The sequence below is a fragment of the Borostomias antarcticus genome, assembly GCF_949987555.1.
Source record: "Borostomias antarcticus genome assembly, chromosome: 21".
NCBI classification, from domain to species: Eukaryota; Metazoa; Chordata; class Actinopteri; order Stomiiformes; family Stomiidae; genus Borostomias; species Borostomias antarcticus.
This window is the reverse complement of record NC_140254.1, coordinates 19,668,047-19,688,967: the sequence shown is the minus strand read 5'-3', so window position 1 is coordinate 19,688,967 and position 20,921 is coordinate 19,668,047. Positions and strand designations below refer to the sequence as shown.

The window sequence follows — 20,921 nt, the reverse complement described above, 5'->3', positions numbered from 1 at the left end:
CCCCCCCCCCCCCTCTCTCCCTCTTCCTCTCTCTCTCTCTCTCTCTCTCTCTCTTGTCCTCGTGTCAGTTATCAAACATCTGCCACACTCAGGGCTTTTTAAAGGGTCATGAGGCCTCTTTCTCCCACCACCACGCGGTCATGGAGATTTCACTTCTCTCTGAATCGTTTGGGACTTCATTGAGGTTTTCATTCATTTGTGTCCGTTCATCTTAGGCGTGCTACGGTTTTTGTTCGGTAGCCTGTTTATGCGATGGTACATATCCTTCCTGTCGGCCTCTGGGTACATGCTGGGAGAATATTATAATATGAATATTTACCTGTCAATAACAATGAGATCCAACAGCACATGCAATCTACCTGCAGTGTGCCGTCAGTGTACGATGTCGCTAAAACTCCGATCTCTCCGCCATTGTGCGTCGAGAATGTCCATCTCGGTCTCTCCGATCTCTCTCCACGTGTTTTTATTTATTTATTTTATTGGTTTATTTGTCAGGGACAATGCACATTAAAAGATACTAAATCATGGGTACAAATAAATCATAAATGAGCCAGAATTAGCCAAGAGGCTAGTTTTCATCTGCTGCCCCTGGCCAGGTGTTAAAAAGGCAACCTGGAATATAAAATGCAGTTCCAATCCACAGGATATGTTGTAGCCAATCACAAGTCTCCTCCCCTCTCAGAGGATAGGATGTAGCCAATCACAAGTCTCCTCCCCTCTCACAGATATGATGTAGCCAATCACAAGTCTCCTCCCCTCTCACAGGATATGATGTAGCCAATCACAAGTCTCCTCTCCTCTCACAGGATATGATGTAGCCAATCACAAGTCTCCTCTCCTCTCACAGGATATGATGTAGCCAATCACAAGTCTCCTCCCCTCTCACAGGATATGATGTAGCCAATCACAAGTCTCCTCTCCTCTCACAGGATATGATGTAGCCAATCACAAGTCTCCTCTCCTCTCACAGGATATGATGTAGCAATCACAAGTCTCCTCCCCTCTCACAGGATATGATGTAGCCAATCACAAGTCTCCTCTCCTCTCACAGGATATGATGTAGCAATCACAAGTCTCCTCCCCTCTCACAGGATATGATGTAGCCAATCACAAGTCTCCTCCCCTCTCACAGGATATGATGTAGCCAATCACAAGTCTCCTCCCCTCTCACAGGATATGATGTAGCCAATCACAAGTCTCCTCCCTCTCACAGGATATGATGTAGCAATCACAAGTCTCCTCCCTCTCACAGGATATGATGTACCAGCTGCTGCAGGGGCTGGACTTCCTGCACTCGCACCGCGTGGTCCACCGCGACCTGAAACCCCAGAACATCCTGGTGACCAGCGGCGGGCAGATCAAGCTGGCCGACTTCGGACTGGCCAGAATCTACAGCTTCCAGATGCGCTGACCTCGGTGGTGAGCATCCATAATAAGCGTCTGTCCGTCGCCTGAGCTTGGCGTATTTTTGGGAGGATTATTCTTTTGGTTCTGTGACGGTATGCGAGCTTGATCGAGAACAATAACGAAAACACAACTTGGCTTTCGGTAGGGAACTCCATATAATAGCGTAGAAACACTATATTAGTAATGTTGTTCTCTTTTCATTCAGCCTGTTTGATCTCCTCTTACATGAGGCTTGTAGAGATTGCAGCTACATTAATCTGTGTGGGATTCTTCAATGTAAAGAATCCTTGATAGGCGCTTATCTCCCAAAGTCCCTAAATACAAAAGACTTGTTCACCTGGGACAAAAGACTTGCTTCAGGCCCTTCCTCTGAAACCTGATCTCACTCTCTCTCTCTCTCTCTCCGTCTCTCTCTCTCTCTCTCTCTCTCTCTCTCTCTCTCTCTCTCTCACTATTTCTCTCTCTCTTCCTCCGTCTCTCTCTCTATCGTCAGTCTATCTCGATCTCATTTTCCACCCCGTAATCAATCGGCGTTCTCTTGTTTCATTATTTCCTCACGCTTTCTGTTTCACTGAACTGATCCACAAGTGAGACACACACACACACACACACACACACACACACACACACACACACACACACACACACACACACACACATGGTGACAGATAAGATTCTGGGTAAAAGGTCATAATTCTGATTTGGTGTGTGGATGGGGGTATGAACCCTCATGTGGAGATGACAAGTGTGACAGACTGATAAAACACACACACACAGACACACACACACACACATGGCCCATCTTCCCAAGAGACAAGACATGAAAAGCTGCTAATGTAATGTACCGGGCACTTAAGGCAGCGGGGCAGTCCAGTGTAAGCGATAGGGGTACAGTATGTTGAGGAGAAAGTCGGGGGGCCCAGTCGCCCGTCGGAGGAATCCCAAAGTGGACGCGAGATGGACGCGGAGGGAGATACGCACCCCTCTTCGCTTTCTCTCGCGCACTTCATCAGCCCTTTGATGCTGCTCGGGTCTGATGACCACAGATAAGGGAGGAGCTCTGAGCGCCCTCTGTTTTTCGCTTCGGGACACGGTCCGTTTGCGGACGGATATAACCGATACGTGTGAACGAATATCTTCAACCGAGCGCCATTAACCGAAGAGGGGTCTCCTTCTTATCCTGGTCCGCCCGTCGCACGTTTCCACGTTTAAACAACGCTGTCCGTAGGAAATGGAGGCACAGTTGTGTCTTTCCCATGTTTGAACACCCATCTTTTTCCGATCACACCGACCAAACGACATTACCTCAGAATAGGGTCCCCTGTATTTTTAGAGTTCATTAACCCTCTGTTAACCACTAATAACCGGTCGTTAACTCTCCGTTGCATCAGGTTGGTAGCATTACCGTCTGTCTGCCTGTTCACGCCAGCGGTCACGAGGCCTCTGGGATCTTATTGGCTCTCTACAATCGCCGTTTCACTTCTTTTATGACAGGGAGGGGCTGGACCGCGTCTTTACAAAGGCATTTACGCCTTTGACTAATTCACCTGGGAATCCACCTTAGGCTCCAGTGAGAAAGATACTGAAGTGACTCAAATGCCCTCCCCACCCACCCACCCAAACACACACACACATACAAACACACACACACACACGCGTTTCCTTGTTTGCACACATTTCTGTGCGTGTGTGCGCGCGTGCAACGTGAGCGTGCAACGTGAGCACGGGATATCCAGTTCCAGATGACTGTTGTGTTTCTGGAATCCCCCTGTCTACCCCCCCACCCCCCCCTGCTCCCTCCAAGCTGTGTTTCCTCTGCCGCTGATAAAGACCAACACACAGTCGCTGTGCTCTCTACACAACAAACAGCACCACACACACACACACACACACACACGGGTCTTCCCCTTGCTGTCAAATGATAACGAACACTACCCAACAGTGGTGTTTGTGTGTGTGTGTGTGTGTGCGCGTGTGTGTGTGTGCGTGTGTGTGTGTGTGTGTGCTCGTAACGGCAACGTTGTCATAACATAGTCATAAAGAACCACCGTTACCGGCACAAGGGGCAGTGGAGCAGACCTTTTACATTTACATGTCTAGGGCTGGATCCATCCCAAACTAAAGATGTGAAAGTGTACTTCTGAAGGAAATATGACTGCTTTCTCTCTCTATGAATCAGTGGAATTCAGTTACAGCTTTTAGAATGAGTATATGGGCGCTGGATTTGCATATGGCGTCAATATAAACATTTGGGGGTTTTGAGTGTCATTAAGTGAAACTCAGGGTAGTCGACACCAGGGCTGGTAGTTGGCAAGACGTGAGAACTTCTCCTTTTATATGTTGTTTATTATTGAGTGTGTGTGTGTGAGTGTGTGTGTGTGTGTGATTCTATGTGTGTCTGTATGTGTTGTTTTCTGTGCATTTGTACATGTGTTTGCGCCTATTTATGTTAGTGTCAGTATATCTGTGTCAGTGTCACTGTGTGTGTGTGTGTGTGTGTGTGTGTGTGTGTGTGTGTGTGTGTGCGCGTGTGCGCTATGGGGGGACTAGCTCAGACGCCTCCCTGCCAGTTCTTCCAGATATCTCCCACCCAACCCTCCTCCTCACCCCTCACCCCTCCCCACCCAACCCTCCTCCTCACCCCTCACCCCTCCCCACCCAACCCTCCTCCTCACCCCTCCCCACCCAACCCTCCTCCTCACCCCTCACCCCTCCCCACCCAACCCTCCTCCTCACCCCTCACCCCTCCCCACCCAACCCTCCTCCTAACCCCTCCGCCCCTCCCCACCCAACCCTCCTCCTCACCCCTCACCCCTCCTCCTAACCCCTCCGCCCCCGCACCTCACCCCTCATGCATAGGATGTAAACATCATTATTTGGTGTGTAAGAACTTGATAGATAATTAGATATAGGCCTAGCGGTTTCTGCAACCCGAAAACTACTATGAGCATGCAAATGACATGCAAATTAAACATGACATCGTTATCATCATATTCATATCCACCAACATCAGCACGACATTCATATCCACCAAATACTGGATTAATGGAGAGCATATCAAATAATTGATTTTCGACTAAAGCATAAGAATAACTGGCTTCCAGATTGCCTTGAGACTAAGCCATATAAAATCATGTGCTAGGACAACCACTACGACAACATGTTTTGCTGATCTAAATCTACACGAGAGAAGATGGGGCTTTGTAAGACTTTTTTTGTGTCGAGCCATAAAGATATTTCCTCTCTTTAAACTCCCTTTTCCTGTGAGTGTTGGGCAGTGTGCCACACCCCCAAAACAACTGGTTGCCATAGAAGTCCTCATGGGTCCTGCTGCTTCCTCCCCCCTGTCGATGGAATGAATCCCTCATGTTGGACCACATACATGGTCCCTCGCATGCATGCTCAGTCCAGGGGGAGGAACGGCCTTGTAACGGTCTTCACTGAACCTCCTAGGGATGTAACGATAACCGGTATAATGATAAACCGCGATGAAATTTGATAACATTTATCGTGATCAAATTATCATTAAAACCATGTTTGATTTCCACGCTTTGATAAACTCACTGTAAATACTGTCCAGCATCAACCAAAGTTAGCAACAGTTTCCATGACGCATTATTTTAATTTTTATGCAAAAAAAAGTGCATAGTGCTGCTAATTGTGTTTGTGGTTTTCAATATAAAACTTAGTGAAATGATTTCAGTGTGTGTATCAGTAGTTTTAGAAAGTTTTCAGCACATTTTACAATACCGCGATAATACTGATAACCATGATCATTTTGGTCACTCTAATCATGATCGTGAACTTCTTACAGTCGTAACATCACTACTCCTTATACTGCAGGTCACTGTGGCTGATGATCAATAAACACCAACTGCCATTTTAGGGTTTCTGACGGTGGATACGATGTGGATCAGAAGCTCAGGTCGTAGGTCATGTTGTTAGTGTGGGGAAAGTTGATAGGAGAGTGGGACGGTGGGGATTGTCCCTTGAACTGTCCCAAATATGTCGCATTGCTTTCAAGACAATCAAATTGGATTCAATCTGGGTATTATTTGAATATCCTGTTATGACTTTTGCTTTCAGTTCAGATCTGAGCTGTAACATGTGGGAAAAACCAACTAACTTTAATAGACTCTTATTTAAATGGATTATCGTGATCCTGCGAGATATTGATTGTGAATCCGATTCGGACTACTCTTAACATTTTTAGTTAGTTAGTTAATTAGTTAGTTAGTTTTAGCTTCTACCATAGTGACAACTATCTTCATTTTCTCCATGTACTCACACCTGGAACTGGTAAAATAAGACACAAAAAATTATACTTTTAAGTGTCGGTACAGGTAGAGTCCATTCTAGAGAGTCCTGTGCCACTGATTGTTTGATTGGTTTCCACCTGTCTTGTTAGTCTGTGTATATATAGCCTACATGTAGCTCCCATCTTCTTCTTTGTCTGTTCATCATTTTCTGTAGCTGTGTTTGTCCCTGGTGGTTCCTGTGTCTGTTTGTAAACTTGTCAGCTTGGTCTTTCATTCTCCACTTGTTGGATGTGTACCTTGGTTTTGGTTTTTGCCCTCATGGTGCCTTTAACAAACATTTTGTGGAAGCTGCTGAAACCTCCATGTTACATGCACCTGGGACATTTACAATCAACCCTTGTGATTGTGAAGTTTAATAGTCATAGTTCTCACATGGCAGGTAGTTCAACAAGAGTTCAAGCCCAGGGGGATGCAGAATAAAACATTCTCAGGCACTGAGCTGTGACATGATTTTTTTAAACATTATTTTTAATTTGTAGCTGTTACTGTTTCTTCTGGTTTGCATCTCTTCCCCTGACCAGTCTTTTGTCAGCTTACATCTCAATCAATCCCACTCCCACCTGTGTTCAATTCATAAGGTCAAGGTCAACTTTATTTGTAAAGCACGTTTAAAATCAACCGAAGTTGCACCAAAGTGCTGTACAATATATAAAATAAACTAAAACAAAAAACAGAATAAAGTGCACATAATCACAGAATAATAAAAGGACAGGACACAAAACAGGACGAGGGATGTACTGTAGGCTATCAGGCCTCAAAAGCCAGTGAAAACAAGTGCGTTTTGAGCTGAGACTTAAAGAGCCCTAGGTTCTGTGTGCGTCTAATGTGTGGAGGGAGGCTGTTCCAGAGCTTTGGGCCAGCCACCGCAAAAGCTCGGTCACCCTTGGTCTTAAGTCTCGATCTAGGGACTGTTAAGAGTCTCGGAGGAGGACCTCAGGGTTCTAGATGTCGCCCGAACTTGAATCACTTCATCAATTTCAGTCAATCAGTGAATCCATGCTCAGTCCACACTGAGACCCACAACTCATTCCCATCACAGTATGTCGGCCTACTAATGTTCATGCAGGATTCCCGTGGTGTCAATATCTAGCTGTGACATTTATACTTTCTTTTTTTTAGGTCAAACTGCCAGTTTCTCACTCGGCTCAACAAGAACATGACCTTCCCTTGGTGTCTATGGTTGCGAGTTCAAACCCTGGGTGATGCAGAATAAACATGCTAACATCTACTCAGGCGTTGTACTGTTTGGACTTCAGACACATGATTTTAAAGATTTTTAAAGAAGTTTTAAAGAGGCCCTCATGTATTTGCCATTTGTCTCCTTTCTCTTCCTCCAAACGGCCGGCCCTGATCCAGTGCTGTGCAGCAGCTGTGCTTCCTTTGATGTTCGTCCCAAAACCGCTAACATCAGCCTGCTAGCAGTATAGACCTGTGAGAATCCAGGACAGAGAAGAGCCTTGATATGAACTGGTCAGCTATGGCGCCAAGGATGAACTTCATGGCAGCTTTTCTGAATCCATTCTGTTGTGTCCTGCCAGACAGTTTGCTCCCACTCTGGACAGACAGACAAACGGAAGAGAGAGAGAGAGAGGGAGAGAGAGAGGGAGAGAGAGAGGAAGAGAGAGAGGGAGAGAGAGAGAGGGAGAGAGAGAGGGAGAGAGAGGGGGAGAGAGAGGGAGAGAGAGAGGGAGAGAGAGAGGCACGCACAAGAGCACGTGCGGCACACTCTGGGAATGTTTAGATATTTCCTCAAATGGGTCTCTGGGAAAAAAAGGGGAAAAGTCCCTCTGTGCTCTAACTTCAGCAGCCAAGGAGACACACACACACACACACACACACACACTCAGGAAGGGTCACAGACACACATAGACATACACATACTGTACACAAGCATGTACAGTATACACACACACGCACACCCCTCACACCAGCGATGGAGCACAATGCACAGTGAAGGTCTTATTTGGCTTTTCCTGTGTAACCTCCACCACCGCCAGTCAGTCAGTCATCCAGTCAGTCAGTCAGTCAGTCAGTCAGTCAGTCAGTCAGTCAGTCAGTCAGTCAGTCAGTCAGTCATCCAGTCAGTCAGTCATCCAGTCAGTCAGTCAGTCAGCCAGTCAGCAAGTCAGCCAGTCAGTCAGTCAGTCAGTCAGTCAGTCATCCAGCCAGTCAGTCATCCAGTCAGTCAGTCAGCCAGTCAGTTAGTCAGTCAGTCAGTCAGTCATCCAGTCAGTCAGTCAGTCAGTCAGTCAGTCAGTCAGTCAGTCAGTCAGCCAGTCAGTCAGCCAGTCAGCCAGTCAGTCAGTCAGCCAGTCAGCCAGTCAGTCATCCAGTCATCCAGTCATCCAGTCATCCAGTCAGTCAGCCAGCCAGTCAGTCAGTCAGTCAGTCAGTCAGTCAGTCAGTCAGTCAGTCAGCCAGCCAGTCAGCCAGTCAGCCAGTCAGTCAGTCAGTCAGTCAGTCAGTCAGTCAGTCAGTCAGTCAGTCAGTCAGTCAGCCAGTCATCCAGTCAGTCAGTCAGTCAGTCATCCAGTTTGACCCACAGATCTATACCTTTAGCCCACTGCACTCCTGCGCGTCAAGCCCCGTCTGTATTCACTGTTGACCGGGCTTTGGCAACTCGCCAGGTGGGGAAAAGGGGGAGTTATGGGGGGCAGGAGGGGGAGAGGGGTGGTGTTGGTGTTGGTGGTGTTGGTGGTGAGGTGTGTGTGTGAGGGGGGGGGTTAACAGCATCTGGATACTAAAACCTGGCCTGTACCAGCAAAGAGAGAGAGAGAGAGAGGGGGCGGGAGGGGGGGGGGGGTTGAAGAGAGCGAAAAAAATGACAGCATATATCAGGAATTTTCCGACTAATGATGTGCGGATGTGGTAGCGCTGGGGAGAGAGGGGGACTTGACTGTGCCGTCTTTGTTTCGCTCGCCCAGGGCCCCACTCCGCATTCCTCGGCGCTGTGCATACTTTGGCAACAGTTGTGGTGCCTTTTTTTCTTTTTCCTCTGGGGGCCTTTACTGTACACAGTTTTTGTGCTGTGCTACGGCGTATGTTCCCCCTGATGTACGCTACGGTACCGCTCTCTCGCAGGCCTCTCTCTCTCCCTCTCTCCCTTTCTCGGCCCGGTGGAGTTTTGTTTCGGACGTGTACATTTGGCTTTTTTTTATTTGTGTTGATTTTGTTTTTGGTAAAGAAATGGTAGGATTGGGGGTGGCGTTACTGAAGGGGAAGTGAGTCTCCGGGTCTGGAACCGATGCCGTTTACAGCTGAGCAGATTGCTGGGACCTAAGAATGGCTGGTCTCTGGAGACGCCGCCGCGCCGGAGGGAGAGAGTTCTCATCCAGCCTCTGAGCGCATAGTTTCACACAGATTACGGAGAGAGAGAGAGAGAGAGAGAGAGAGGGAGCGGATGTTAGCAGTATGAAAAAAGGCAGGTCCAAGGCAGCTCTTCGATTAAATATTAAAAGCCTTTATTATAAAATGGCTGCCACCAATATGTTTCGGGCCAAACGGTCTTCTTCAGGGTGACATGTTGGTGTTAGCTATTTTACAATAAAGGGTTTTTATATTTAATCGAAGAGCTACCTTGGACCTGCCTTTTTTCATGCTTCTAAGTTTTACCCCTTTTGTTCCAAAGAGCTCAGAGTTTTTCTTATTAGCACTGAACACCGTAGCCCTCTCTCCCTCGTGTTCATTCATGGATGTGAGCAGTAGTTGACCCCGCCATATGAAGTCTTTAGCTCTGCTCCAGAGGAGATTCGGTTAGGTAGACTTCATTTTGCAGTTAAGGACCTTCCTTTACTTTTCATGTGGAAATAAGATTGGGAGTGCATACATGTGACCAGAGTCGTTACTATACAGGGTAATGCATGTGGCTCAGTAGTGCACAGTAGTACCTATATCTCCTTCCCCTCTCTATACAGATGCTAATTGCTAATGCTAATTGCTAATTGCTAATGCTAATGCGTGAACTCAGGTCTTTGCTACAGGAGCCATTTTAACCCCACTTGGTCCCAGATCTGCAGGACTGGACCGGCCCCTTTAAAGGTGTCCAAGGGGCCCCGCTGGTGAGAAGAATGCGGCCGAAGTGGTGTGGGTATGTGCGTGGGTGTGTGTGTGTGCGTGCGTGGGTGTGTGTGTGTGTGCGTGTGTGTGTTGAAGGGGGTCTTTCTTTCATCCTCCCGTCCTCAGAGAAGGGGAATGTAAACACGGGCCCTCAGCCAAGCCCACCAGTCCAGCCCAGCCTCACACACACACACACACACACACACACACATGCAGACTTTGTGTGCCTTGTCCCTCTTTTGTTTTATTTCCAGGAGGAGGGGAAATCCAAAGGCGGACGTCGCTGGGTCATGTGTGTGTGTGTGTGTGTGTGTGTGTGTGTGTGTCCGTCTGTGAGAATGCGTGTGTGCGCGGGAGTGCATGCATGCACGTCACCCTGAACAGTTCCCCTCGCCCCTCATCACACACACACACACACACACACACACACATACACACACACACACTGCCCCCCCCCCCCTTCCGTCCTACTGTACAGTACAGCTACAGTGGTGGTCTGAGCGTTGGGGGGGGGGGGGCAGGAAAGGCAGAGGGGCTGAGAGGCTGAGGCGGATGTTGGGGGTCAGTGGGGTTTGGAGGTTCGCCTGGGGGGGGGGGGGGTGTCCGCCCCCCCTCCACCCAGCAGCCGGACTGGGACCCGCCGGGGGAGATGCTCTCATCAGAAAGGAATGCCCAGAATGTTGTCCTTTAATCTGAAGTCAGACGCGCTGGCTTTATCTGACCTCCTCCTCCTCCTCCTCCTCCTCCTCCTCCTCCTCCTCCTCCTCCTCCTCCTCCTCCTCCTCACCTTCTGTTACCAGGCAGGCAGCTCCAGACAAGCCTGTGTGTGTATCTGTCTGTCTGCCTGCCTCTCTCTCTCTCTCTCTCTCTCTCTCTCTCTCTCTCTCCCTCTCTCTCTCTCTCTCTCTCCCTCTCTCTCTCTCGCTCTCTCTCTCTCTCTCTCTGTCTGCCTGTCGCCCCTCTGACCTGGCCTGCGTAGAAGTGGGAAAGAGGGGAGATAGAGGGAGGAGGAGAACGGCAGTGGGAGGGAGGGAGAGAGGGAGGAGGAGAACGGCAGTGGGAGGGAGTGTGAGAAAGTGGGTGGACGGGGGGTCGAGGGTGATGGGGGGGGGGGGGGGGAGAGAGAGAACAGAAAAGGAGAAGGAGAGAGAGTTAAACGACCATACCGGTCTAAATATGATGTGATCTCCTAAAACTACTCGCCCAACGTTTATCACATTACCGCACTCCATTTTCTGAAGTAAAGCTCACGCTAAAAGATATTTGCATTTTCACGTTTTACTTACATTTCAAAAGTTTAATGTGATGGCTTCAAAACTTATTTTTAAATTGTTCCCTTGTTGTGCCGACAAACTCGCCCTGGTTAGTTTCAAATAATTTCCAGTAGTTATTATTTTCGTTTTAACCCTCTTTGCACAGCCTACGCCAACGGTCTGTCTTCTTCCTGTTTACATGGCAGCCGTTGCTAGGAATGCTGGGTAGAGAATCTAGCGTAGGTGACTAGTTTAAGGAGATCAAATCCTATTATGACCGGTCCGCTCCTTTAGGCATGCCATGGAAAGCAGAGAAAAGAAAAGAGGGTACGGTAGAAGGGAGGGAAAGTAAAGGGTATTATGACTGGGGGGGTCAGGCTCTTTTCCACTCCAGAAGTCCAGATCACAGCGGGCGGCTGTAGCTCAGTTGGTAGAGCGGTTCGTTCAATGATCGAAGGGTCAGTGGTTCGAATCCCAGCTCCGACTGTCCACATGTGGACATGTAAAGTGTACTTGAGCAAGATACCTAACCCCAAAATTGCTCCCAATGAGCAGGTTAGCACCTTGCATGGCAGCTACCGCCATTGGTGTGTGAATGTGTGTGTGAATGGGTGAATGAGAGGCCATTGTAAAGCGCTTTGAGTGCCGCTAAGGTGGAAAAGCGCTATATAAGTGCAGTCCATTTACCATTTATCAGATCATTGTGATTGTATATTGATCTATCGTTTTATGGTAACACTTTACAATAAGGGTACATTCATAAGCATTAGTTAATGCATTATTAAGCATTAAGTAACAGTTAACTAATGTCTCTATTAACCATTTACTAATGTTATTTATGTTAACTAAGGTTAGGTTAACACCTAACCCTAACCTTAACTAAGGTATTAATTAACATTAGTAACCTAACCCTAAATAAGCATTAGTTAACAGTCAACTAATGTTTTTTGTGACCCTTATTGTAAAGTGTGAGCGGTTTTATTTAGCCATGTGTTTGGTGTTTAGGTGTTTGGCTTGTGCAGCCCAATCTATGAAGGTGAGAGTGTTTTATGGCGAGAGCGAAGCGCGTGTGTGTGTGCGTGTGTACGTGTGTGTGAGCGTGAGAGAGAGAGAGGGTGTGTGTGTGTGTGTGTGTGTGCGTGTGTGTGCACGTTATGTTATATTAAGAGAGACATAGGAATGTATGTTATAGACAGTAGGGCTGTGGTGAATAAGCTTCACTGCTTATAGAGTGAGACATGTGTTTTACAGACACCGTCACACGGATGAATTATAGCGAGGGAGAGATGAAAAACTATTTTATAGACACAAGAACGAAGGGAGGAGGTCTGTGTGAAGTTTGAGTAGGATTATTAGGAATTAATAAGCACTGACAGCAGCTTGTTTACCTAGAAAAGAATAATGTACAGCGTATTGCCAAGTAAGCATGGCTGTGTGAGGCTTGGGAGTTTTAAAATGTCCTGGCATGTGGAATACAGTACATTCTGTGTATGGACTGTTGACATGAATACCGAATTATTTCTTACTATATGCGGTATGAGGGCCTTCTTAGGGGCCCTGGAGGGCCACAGGAGTGACCCTTTTATTTTGGGATTACAACTTTATTACCTAGTGATACAAGAGAAGCAAATTATTCTTAAAAAATGGTATTGTAAAGGAAAAACCTTACTTGGTTTAGTTTAGATTTCAAAGAACACGCTGAGTGGTCGGTCAAGCTGGTTTTAAACAAAGGCAATAGTTTTATTCTGTTATGATTCTGCAGAGTCGGACTCGAGCACAGGAAGTGAATCCGGGCAGAGTGAGTCAGATGTGGACGAGGTCGATAGGTTATACAGTTAAAAAGGAAGTGACATAGTTTCAGGATGAAGAGGACAGGGAAGTGTCACACAGGAAGAATTTGTAGTTTTAACAGACTGATCTATGAGAACGAACTACAAAGTTAGAACAACAGTCAAGTAGGAAAACAGAACACTTTGGTGAGACTTGAATTTCATTCACAGTATCTCTGAAAAGTTCTGTATCTTGAGGCCAACATCCGTAGCTGTTTTCCAGTGAACAGCCTTGGTTTTGACTCAGTCTGTGGTTCAGGCATGTTTTGATCAAATTCTATATAGTTTGTGAAACCCACATGAACACATACATTTTTCACGCATGCTGCTTAGTCTTGTGAGACCATCCTGATCTTGTCAGCTCACGTTACAGTACGTTTCTCTCCACACATCAGTGTGGACAATCTCCACAGAGATCCATTTTGGGCCCAAACAGAATTTGGTCGAGCCAATCAGCATCCTGCTACTGGCAGCTAGGGGCGTGGTTTAGGTGTGACGACAGCATGTGACAGGACTATTAGACCTTGATAGACAGATATCATCCAATCACTTGCCAATCACCTGCCTGACCAGAATTGTGTTGAAACATGCCCTATTCAGAAAGGTGATTCCTAGGCTATTAACATTAGTTTGCTAGCTTTTCTGCTTTGTTAGCTGAGAGGCAGAGCTAAGTAAGTGTTATTTTAGTCTAGCTTGCTAGTAACGCTAACATACACATTGCGTTACATTAGTCAGCCATCTAATGCAGCGATGACATCAACGATAAGGTCAGTGATGGTGGTTGAGGTACTCCAAAGACCTGTTGACCTGAGTGTTGTAATGAGGTCATCTCTAACACACACCTCTTCAACTGACTAATGGCTTGAGGCATAGCCTTTTAGTGCTGGGCTTGGTCCATTGGCCCCCTATTGGCTCTCTCTAGGCTGCAGCTCTAGAATCGACCAATCAGGGGTGTTACGTCTCAGCTACCGGGGCTATACAACAAAGCACTCAAAGTCTAGGGGTTTACATGCTACCCTAGATAACCAGGTGCAATCTGAGTGTATGCACTGGACATGTGAGAACCAATCAATCAATCAAGTTAGATTTATATATTGTACGTTGCATGTCTTTATGATGGTGGGGGAAGCCGGAGTACCCGGAGGTAACCCACGCAGGCACGGGGAGAACATGCAAACTCCACACAGAAAGGACCTGGAATGACCGGGATTCGAACCCAGGACCTTCTTGCTGGGAGGCGACAGTGCTAACCACTGAGCCACCGTGCAACGTAGGGTGCATGTCAGAACAGCGGGTGGACTGGGGATCACGCCGGAGTCAAAGGGGGGCACGACATCGGGTTGGGTCAACTCTGTCGGATGGACTGTCCGCTCTTCTCTGGCTGATTATTCAGGTTTTGCTGTGAGAATAAATAAAACGGGAGGGGGAAACGTGACTCTCTCCAAATGAGATGTGCTTCTGGGAAGTGTAGTGTCTAGTGCACTAACCTATCCTAACAAGGGCGTTATAAGTGGCTGTTGGCAGTACACTTAGATTTCAGAGCATTTCTGCATGGCAACACGGCTCTACTGCAACTAAGGCTGTGTGTGTGTGTGTGCGTGTGTGTGCGTGTGTGTGCGTGTGTGTGCGTGTGTGTGTGTGTGTGTGTGCGTGCGTGTGGTGAATTTGTGGTAAAACCTTCAAATAACGCTGCATTGAGCGGATATACCCCTTGGCTGTTGCATCAGTTTAGCACCACTGTGGTTCTTCCTAGAAGTCTGCGTGCGCCCCGGTGTCTATTTTCTATGCCGTCGGTTTGAAACAAAGACGCAACGTGATAACAGTCACACGCATGTCGGCGCCTTTCTCTGCTCGCTAGTGTGGGCCGTATCTCGCACGCGCATCTGTGCCACGTTGTGATCGGACGAACTGTTGCCCGTCACGTCGTAGACCTCAGAACCATGGGAGATTTTGGGAGTGTGACCCCGAAGGGGTCGCGTAATCATCATGTAGGTCATTCGTTCATTCAGCCAGTCAACCCAGTAAACATCGGTTGACACGGCTCGGTTAGATGTCAAGGTTAGATGAGTAAAGGAGTGCTTTCAGAGGAAAGAGGCTACACAATGAGAATAGGATAAGACGCATTCGTGAGGTTTCCGAGATGACGTGTGGACATTTTGGGATCTGGCCCGCAGGCTTGCCCACTGTGGCGGCTAGTTCCATTCATGGTTCTCTCCAGTCAGCTGACCACTCTGTAGCTGCAGCGCTTCGCTGCTGTAAAATCGTCAATGGCCGGGGCTGATGGGTCCTTTTTTAGAATGAGTCATGTGCATCTCATCTCAAGTCATGTGGCGGCAGCTAACCCCTTTCTCGGCATTGACTTCCTCTTCATTTCCACTAAACCAGGAAGAACAAAACAAGAACGTGTCACATCTGCAAATATGCCCCCCCGCCCCCCCCGCTTGCATGTAAAAATAGCAGCTGACCAGTCAGTTCTGAGAAATGTGACAAAAAAAGACCAAATCAAACTCTTCAAAGCTTGACACTAGTGAACGTCTGCATAAAGGAATGTTATAATAGTCTGTTCAATAATTGAGTTTACCTAAGTTATTCTTAGAATTCGCGTCTGACTACTATTTGGATAAGTGTATGAAGTGTAAATGGGCCTAATCAAGCAAAGCTGCTTCTTGCCCTTGTCTATGCCGCACTGATACACCCTCTGGTGAGGTGAGACACCATGTGCATTGCTGTAGGCTACATTAGCCAGGGTCAAAGTTCACATTTAGCACTCAAGTGAGCATTAGCCTACTCGTTGCTAGCAGACATGAAGGCAACATATAGCTTCAGGGTGGCTGTAGCTCAGTTGGTAGAGCGGGTCGTTCAATGATTGAAGGGTCAGTGGTTCGAATCCCAGCTCCGACTGTCCACATGTCGAAGTGTCCTTGAGCAAGACACCTAACCCCAAATTGCTCCCAATGAGCAGGTTGGCACCTTGCATGGCAGCTACCGCCATTGGTGTGTGAATGTGTGTGTGAATGAGTGAATAAGAGGCCATTGTAAAGCGCTTTGAGTGCCGCTAAGGTGGAAAAGCGCTATATAAGTGCAGTCCATTTACCATTTACCATTCAGAGTTCTCCAGCTGTGGATACAGGCATGAGTGGAAATTGTCACGTGCAGCACAGGTTCTTTTGCACTTGCAAATGCTATTCTACTGCATGGTGTTTACCCAGATATTGTTTTGTGAAGTGTAATCGCTCGCAAGAGGGTAGCCTATTACACCTGCAAGGTTACAGGATGAAGGACCGTGAAATGTTAAACCTTGATTAGTCTTTGCCGTTTGTGGTCACGTCGTTTGTGGGGTCTACTCTTGCTGTGTCTGTTTGTTGTTGCTGTTCTTATCTGAAGTTTATTTTCTGCTGACAGTGTCTTTGTATGCCCGAGTTTGTCAGTTTTGTACTCCATTTTGTTTTCAGCCCAACCCCTACAGTAGGCCTCCCTACAGCAGGCCTTTTGACTCTTACCAGGCTGTTATTGTACATTAAAACGGGGCTAACTTGGGCTAACTTGCCCAGTAAAACTAAAAGTAACACTATAAGGCAACTTCAAAGTGCGGCTTTGGGAGCACTCTAATGTAGTTTATACTAAGACTACGCATCCCACATTCCAGTGCTGCTTACAAACATTGCTCTCCTTCGCTCTACTGTGGGAGATAGATAAGCAGAAAGCCTAGCCCGGGGAGGCGTTCAGCCAAGCGCTGTAGGAAAAAGCTGGAGAAGGAAAGCACCTGGAACCGGTCCACTCTCTTGCTAGGGGTCAGTGAGTTTCGTCTGGAGGCATTCCCTACTGTAGCTATTAACAATGACTGCCACTGCTGCTGCTGGCCTGTGGGCTGCTAACAGGCTAAGCTAGGCTACATACGCAGATCCCCATGGGGAAATGAATAGGCAGTTGGGAACTGGGAAGCGTTTGGACACAAAATGGCTGCCAGATGAATGACTAGAGGATGGATTTGAGGAAGTGCTTTATGTACTTAGAAACATGAAACATTAATACTCACACGACATGAACCGCATGCGCACACACACACACTTTCTCTGTCTCACACACACATGCTCTGTCTCTCTCTCTTTCTTACACACACGCACACACACACACAACCACCACACAGCGACTTGGTGCCCCATGGTTTGGTGTGGAAAGAGAGGTGAGGTGTGGGCACAGAGACCTGCCCTGCCAGATTGAATTCTTTGTGCGTGTGTGTTCATGGGTGTGTGTGTGTGTGTGTGAGCTTGATTTTATGCCTCTATATCCTCTCCTTTTATCCCTCTCACTCAACCAATGTGTGTGTGTGTGTGTGTGTGTGTGTGTGTGTGCTCCAGGTGGTGACGTTGTGGTACAGAGCTCCAGAAGTGCTGCTCCAGTCCAGCTACGCCACACCGGTCGACCTCTGGAGCGTCGGCTGTATCTTCGCCGAGATGTTCAGGAGGAGGTGAGTTCCTCACGCGCACACACACACACACACACACACACACACACACACACACACAGTATGGCCTCCAAATGACAGCTCAGTCTCATGAGGGGGTAATTAAGAAGCACAAATTAATTGTGTTTTTTCATGCCTCCAGCTGTGGCTTGGTGATTGAGAATCCTAAAGTTCACCACGGTCCCAGCACACATTAGGCACAGAGAACAATGGGCCTCATTCACCAATATCTTCCTAAGTTCCGTTCTTAAATTTCTTCCAATAACGTTTCTAAAGAAGGCTCCCGCCTGATTCAGGAAGTGTTCATAAATTTCTAGATGAGTTCGCACCTGCCTTCTCATAATGATGAATCCCATGGTTTCGCATTTTGAATGTGCGTGGCTACGCACCGAATTAGCATAGGTAAACTCCCCCCATATAAGGACATGCAACTACATGTTCAGATGTGACTTCTCAATATGAATTCCGGTCATCCTTGCCCATGACTCACCAACTGTTCATTAGCATAATGGTTAAGGCGGATTGTGTCAGGTGCGTTGGCAAGTCAGAGGACAGCAGAGGCGATCAAAATCCCATTTTTATTTAGCCAAGTAGCCTTCCTCCTACGAGGAATTTGCATTACATTGCAGTAAACATAGCAAGACAGGACAGTGTGGAATACAATATTGAAGTGATAGAATACAATATACAACAGCCTACAAAAATTGTGTATTTATAGTTGTGGTTTATAGGTGGCAAACAGCTGTGCAAATCTAAGGGCCGGACTCCAGCGATCATATTTAGCAGTAAGATGCATGGGATGATATTAGCCTACTCGTTCAGTGAGCGTATCCAGAGAAGGGCACACAGTTGAGCGTGCATCGGGGATATTATTGTTAAGAACTCTCGCTTTGTAAAATATTGAAAACAATTATAAAAAGGTATTATAAATTATACAAATATTATTGTATTGCAACTGTATAATGTTATACAACTGTAGATTTGAAGTAAACACAATCACAATTTTTTTTAAATGAGCGTGTCTTTCGCATTAATATGTCTGTAGCCTACTTAAGACTGTTCTTCTGTGTTCGTAGATTGAGATTCTGTTCTTAGTTCCCACATGTGAGAACATTGGTGAATGGCAGAATCTTCTTGGAAACGGTGTAAGTGGAGTTTAAGAAGAAATGCTTCAGAAATTAAGAAATTCTTAACTACATTTGTGAATGAGGCACATTTAGCTGCTACCCTGCCTACAGCCACCTCCAAACAACATAGAAATGCACGCGCACACACACACACACACACACACACACACACACACACACACACACACGCACACACACACACACAATCCCTACACTGTTGAACTAAAAGCCAGGGCGGTTGGTGTTTTCAATACTGTGGTGTGACAAGTTGAGAGCAGGACCAACTGTCACACTGTCCCAGACCGAACACCGATCCAACGCTACCCTGACACCGCACACACCAGCAAAATGGATGCTGACAGCACCCTCACCCTCTTTGCGTTAATTCTCTGGACCTACATATCAGTGGTCTGATCATCCTCTGTTAGCTGTATATAGGACGGATTGATTTGTTTTGGCCTGTCTTCAGTCTTGTGTAGTAGCATTGAAATCAGGAGGTTTTAACTTCCCAGTCAAAGGTCAATGTTGCTAGCCTATTAGCGGGCGTGTCATTGTTCCCATGACCAGGTCTCAGACCAAGACTGTCTCTACTGACACACTAGTTCATATTGAATTGACCCTCAGATGAACCCAATTGACTGTGTAATCTTTGAGAAGTCCAGCTCTCCAAACTGCCTTTACTGAGTTTTACTGCTTTACAAATGAGTTTACTGTCTTACTATATCGTCGTGTATGTTCTGCGTAGAGCAGAGATTGACAGTCTACTCATATTACTTATTTGTTGTCAAAGATGAAACTTGAATATCCACAAAATGAACCATGCAGACCCAGAACTTGAAACTGTCTGTTGACCTGACCTGCCCCTTGTGAAATGTTTCATTGCAGTCAGGAAAAAAAAATCTGCCAGCAGTTACTCACAAGGGTTTTCAAAAAAATAATTTAATTTACTTTTTTTAATACCACACCTGGCAATCTGATGGCAGCCATGTTCCTGTCAGTTGGGTTATCAAACTATTACAGGGCTGACACACAGTTACAGTAGCTGTGGTTGGGTTATCAGACTATTACAGGGCTGACACGCTAGCTGTGGTTGGGTTATCAAACTATTACAGGGCTGACACACAGTTACAGCAGCTGTGGTTGCAGCAACATCTCAGCATTCCGTTTTCCCATGTAGGTATTTGTCAGTTGGTGGTTGAACACATTCCCCACACTGTGGAGACCAACGACATTAACGTAATTACATTACACAATTCAGGTTGTGTTTATGGCTCAGGTGGCGGTGTTTGTCTGATTATTTTTTAAATTATGATTATTGATTTCATGTCTTCTGATTCTATTGTGTGTTTATGGATGGATATGGGGGAGTAGGCTAGCTCCAGCTAGCTCCCTGGTGTGTGAGATAAGCAGCTAGCCGGAGGCGGGGCCTGTGCCAAGGACGACCGCACGCCCAGTAATTTATGTTTCCTCCTTCAACCGTCCCTAGCAGACACATGGCCCACTGTGCAACTGCGGATATGCCACAGGTGGGGAGGGGGTCGATGAATGTGCTGGAGCGTGTGTGTGTGTGTGTGTGCGCGCGCGTGTGAGTGAGGGCAGGCATTTTAATTTGTGTGTGTAGTACTGCGTGAGTGTGTGTATTACTCGTGTGTGTGTGTGTGTGTGTGTGTGTGTGTGTGTGTGTGTGTGTGTGTGTGTGTGCGCGCGCGTGAGTAAGGGCAGGCATTTTAATTTGTGTGTGTAGTACTGCGTGAGTGTGTATTACTCTAGTGTGTGTGTGTGTGTGCGCGCGTGAGTGAGGGCAGGCATTTTAATTTGTGTGTGTAGTACTGCGTGAGTGTGTATTACTCTAGTGTGTGTGTGTGTGTGTGTGTGTAGTACTGCGTGAGTGTGTGTATTACTCTAGTGTGTGCGTGTGTGTATGTGTGTGTGTGTGCGTGCGCGCGTGAGTAAGGGCAGGCATTTTAATGTGTGTGTGTAGTACTGCGTGAGTGTGTGTATTACTCTAGTGTGTGTGTGTGTGTGTGATAGCTGATTACTCCCCATTGTGCTGGAGAGGATGCGAGGACATGTTTTGGCACAAAGCTGATGATGTCAGTGACCGGATGGAGAGATGAGATGGACGGGACACATTTTGTCCTCCGTTGCAGATGTCCTGTCTGTCCACCGGGGTGGTGAATGATATTGCACCCCCTAATACTTCAGCGGCGACCTGTGACCTGGACCTAGGCCTTCAGTGGGGCCTTCACGAGGTCTCAGGCCTTCACCGACGGCTTGGAAGGCCTGGACAGTTCACCTCTGCAGTACTGGATGGTCATTTGTGAGAAAGTCAGGGAACGTGTTTCTGTCAACCTCCTAAATCATTTGTGGTTCAGAATCAGAATCAGAATACACTTTATTGTCTCACAATGTGAGAAATTTGTCTTGGGCACACACATTGGTTGACCATCGATTGGTCATATTTA

At 47.0% G+C, this 20,921-nt stretch overlaps 1 protein-coding gene across 1 annotated transcript in view; it reads left to right on the top strand.

Annotated features, from left to right (window-relative positions):
* Positions 1–20,921, top strand: part of cdk6 (cyclin dependent kinase 6) — a gene marked incomplete at both ends in the record, with an annotated part of 39,172 nt that overhangs the window by 8,446 nt on the left and 9,805 nt on the right. Inside the window, 3 exon segments of the mRNA XM_084455767.1 lie at positions 1,253–1,403; positions 1,406–1,419; positions 17,223–17,332. Of these exon segments, the coding sequence (XP_084311893.1) occupies positions 1,253–1,403; positions 1,406–1,419; positions 17,223–17,332 (275 nt within the window).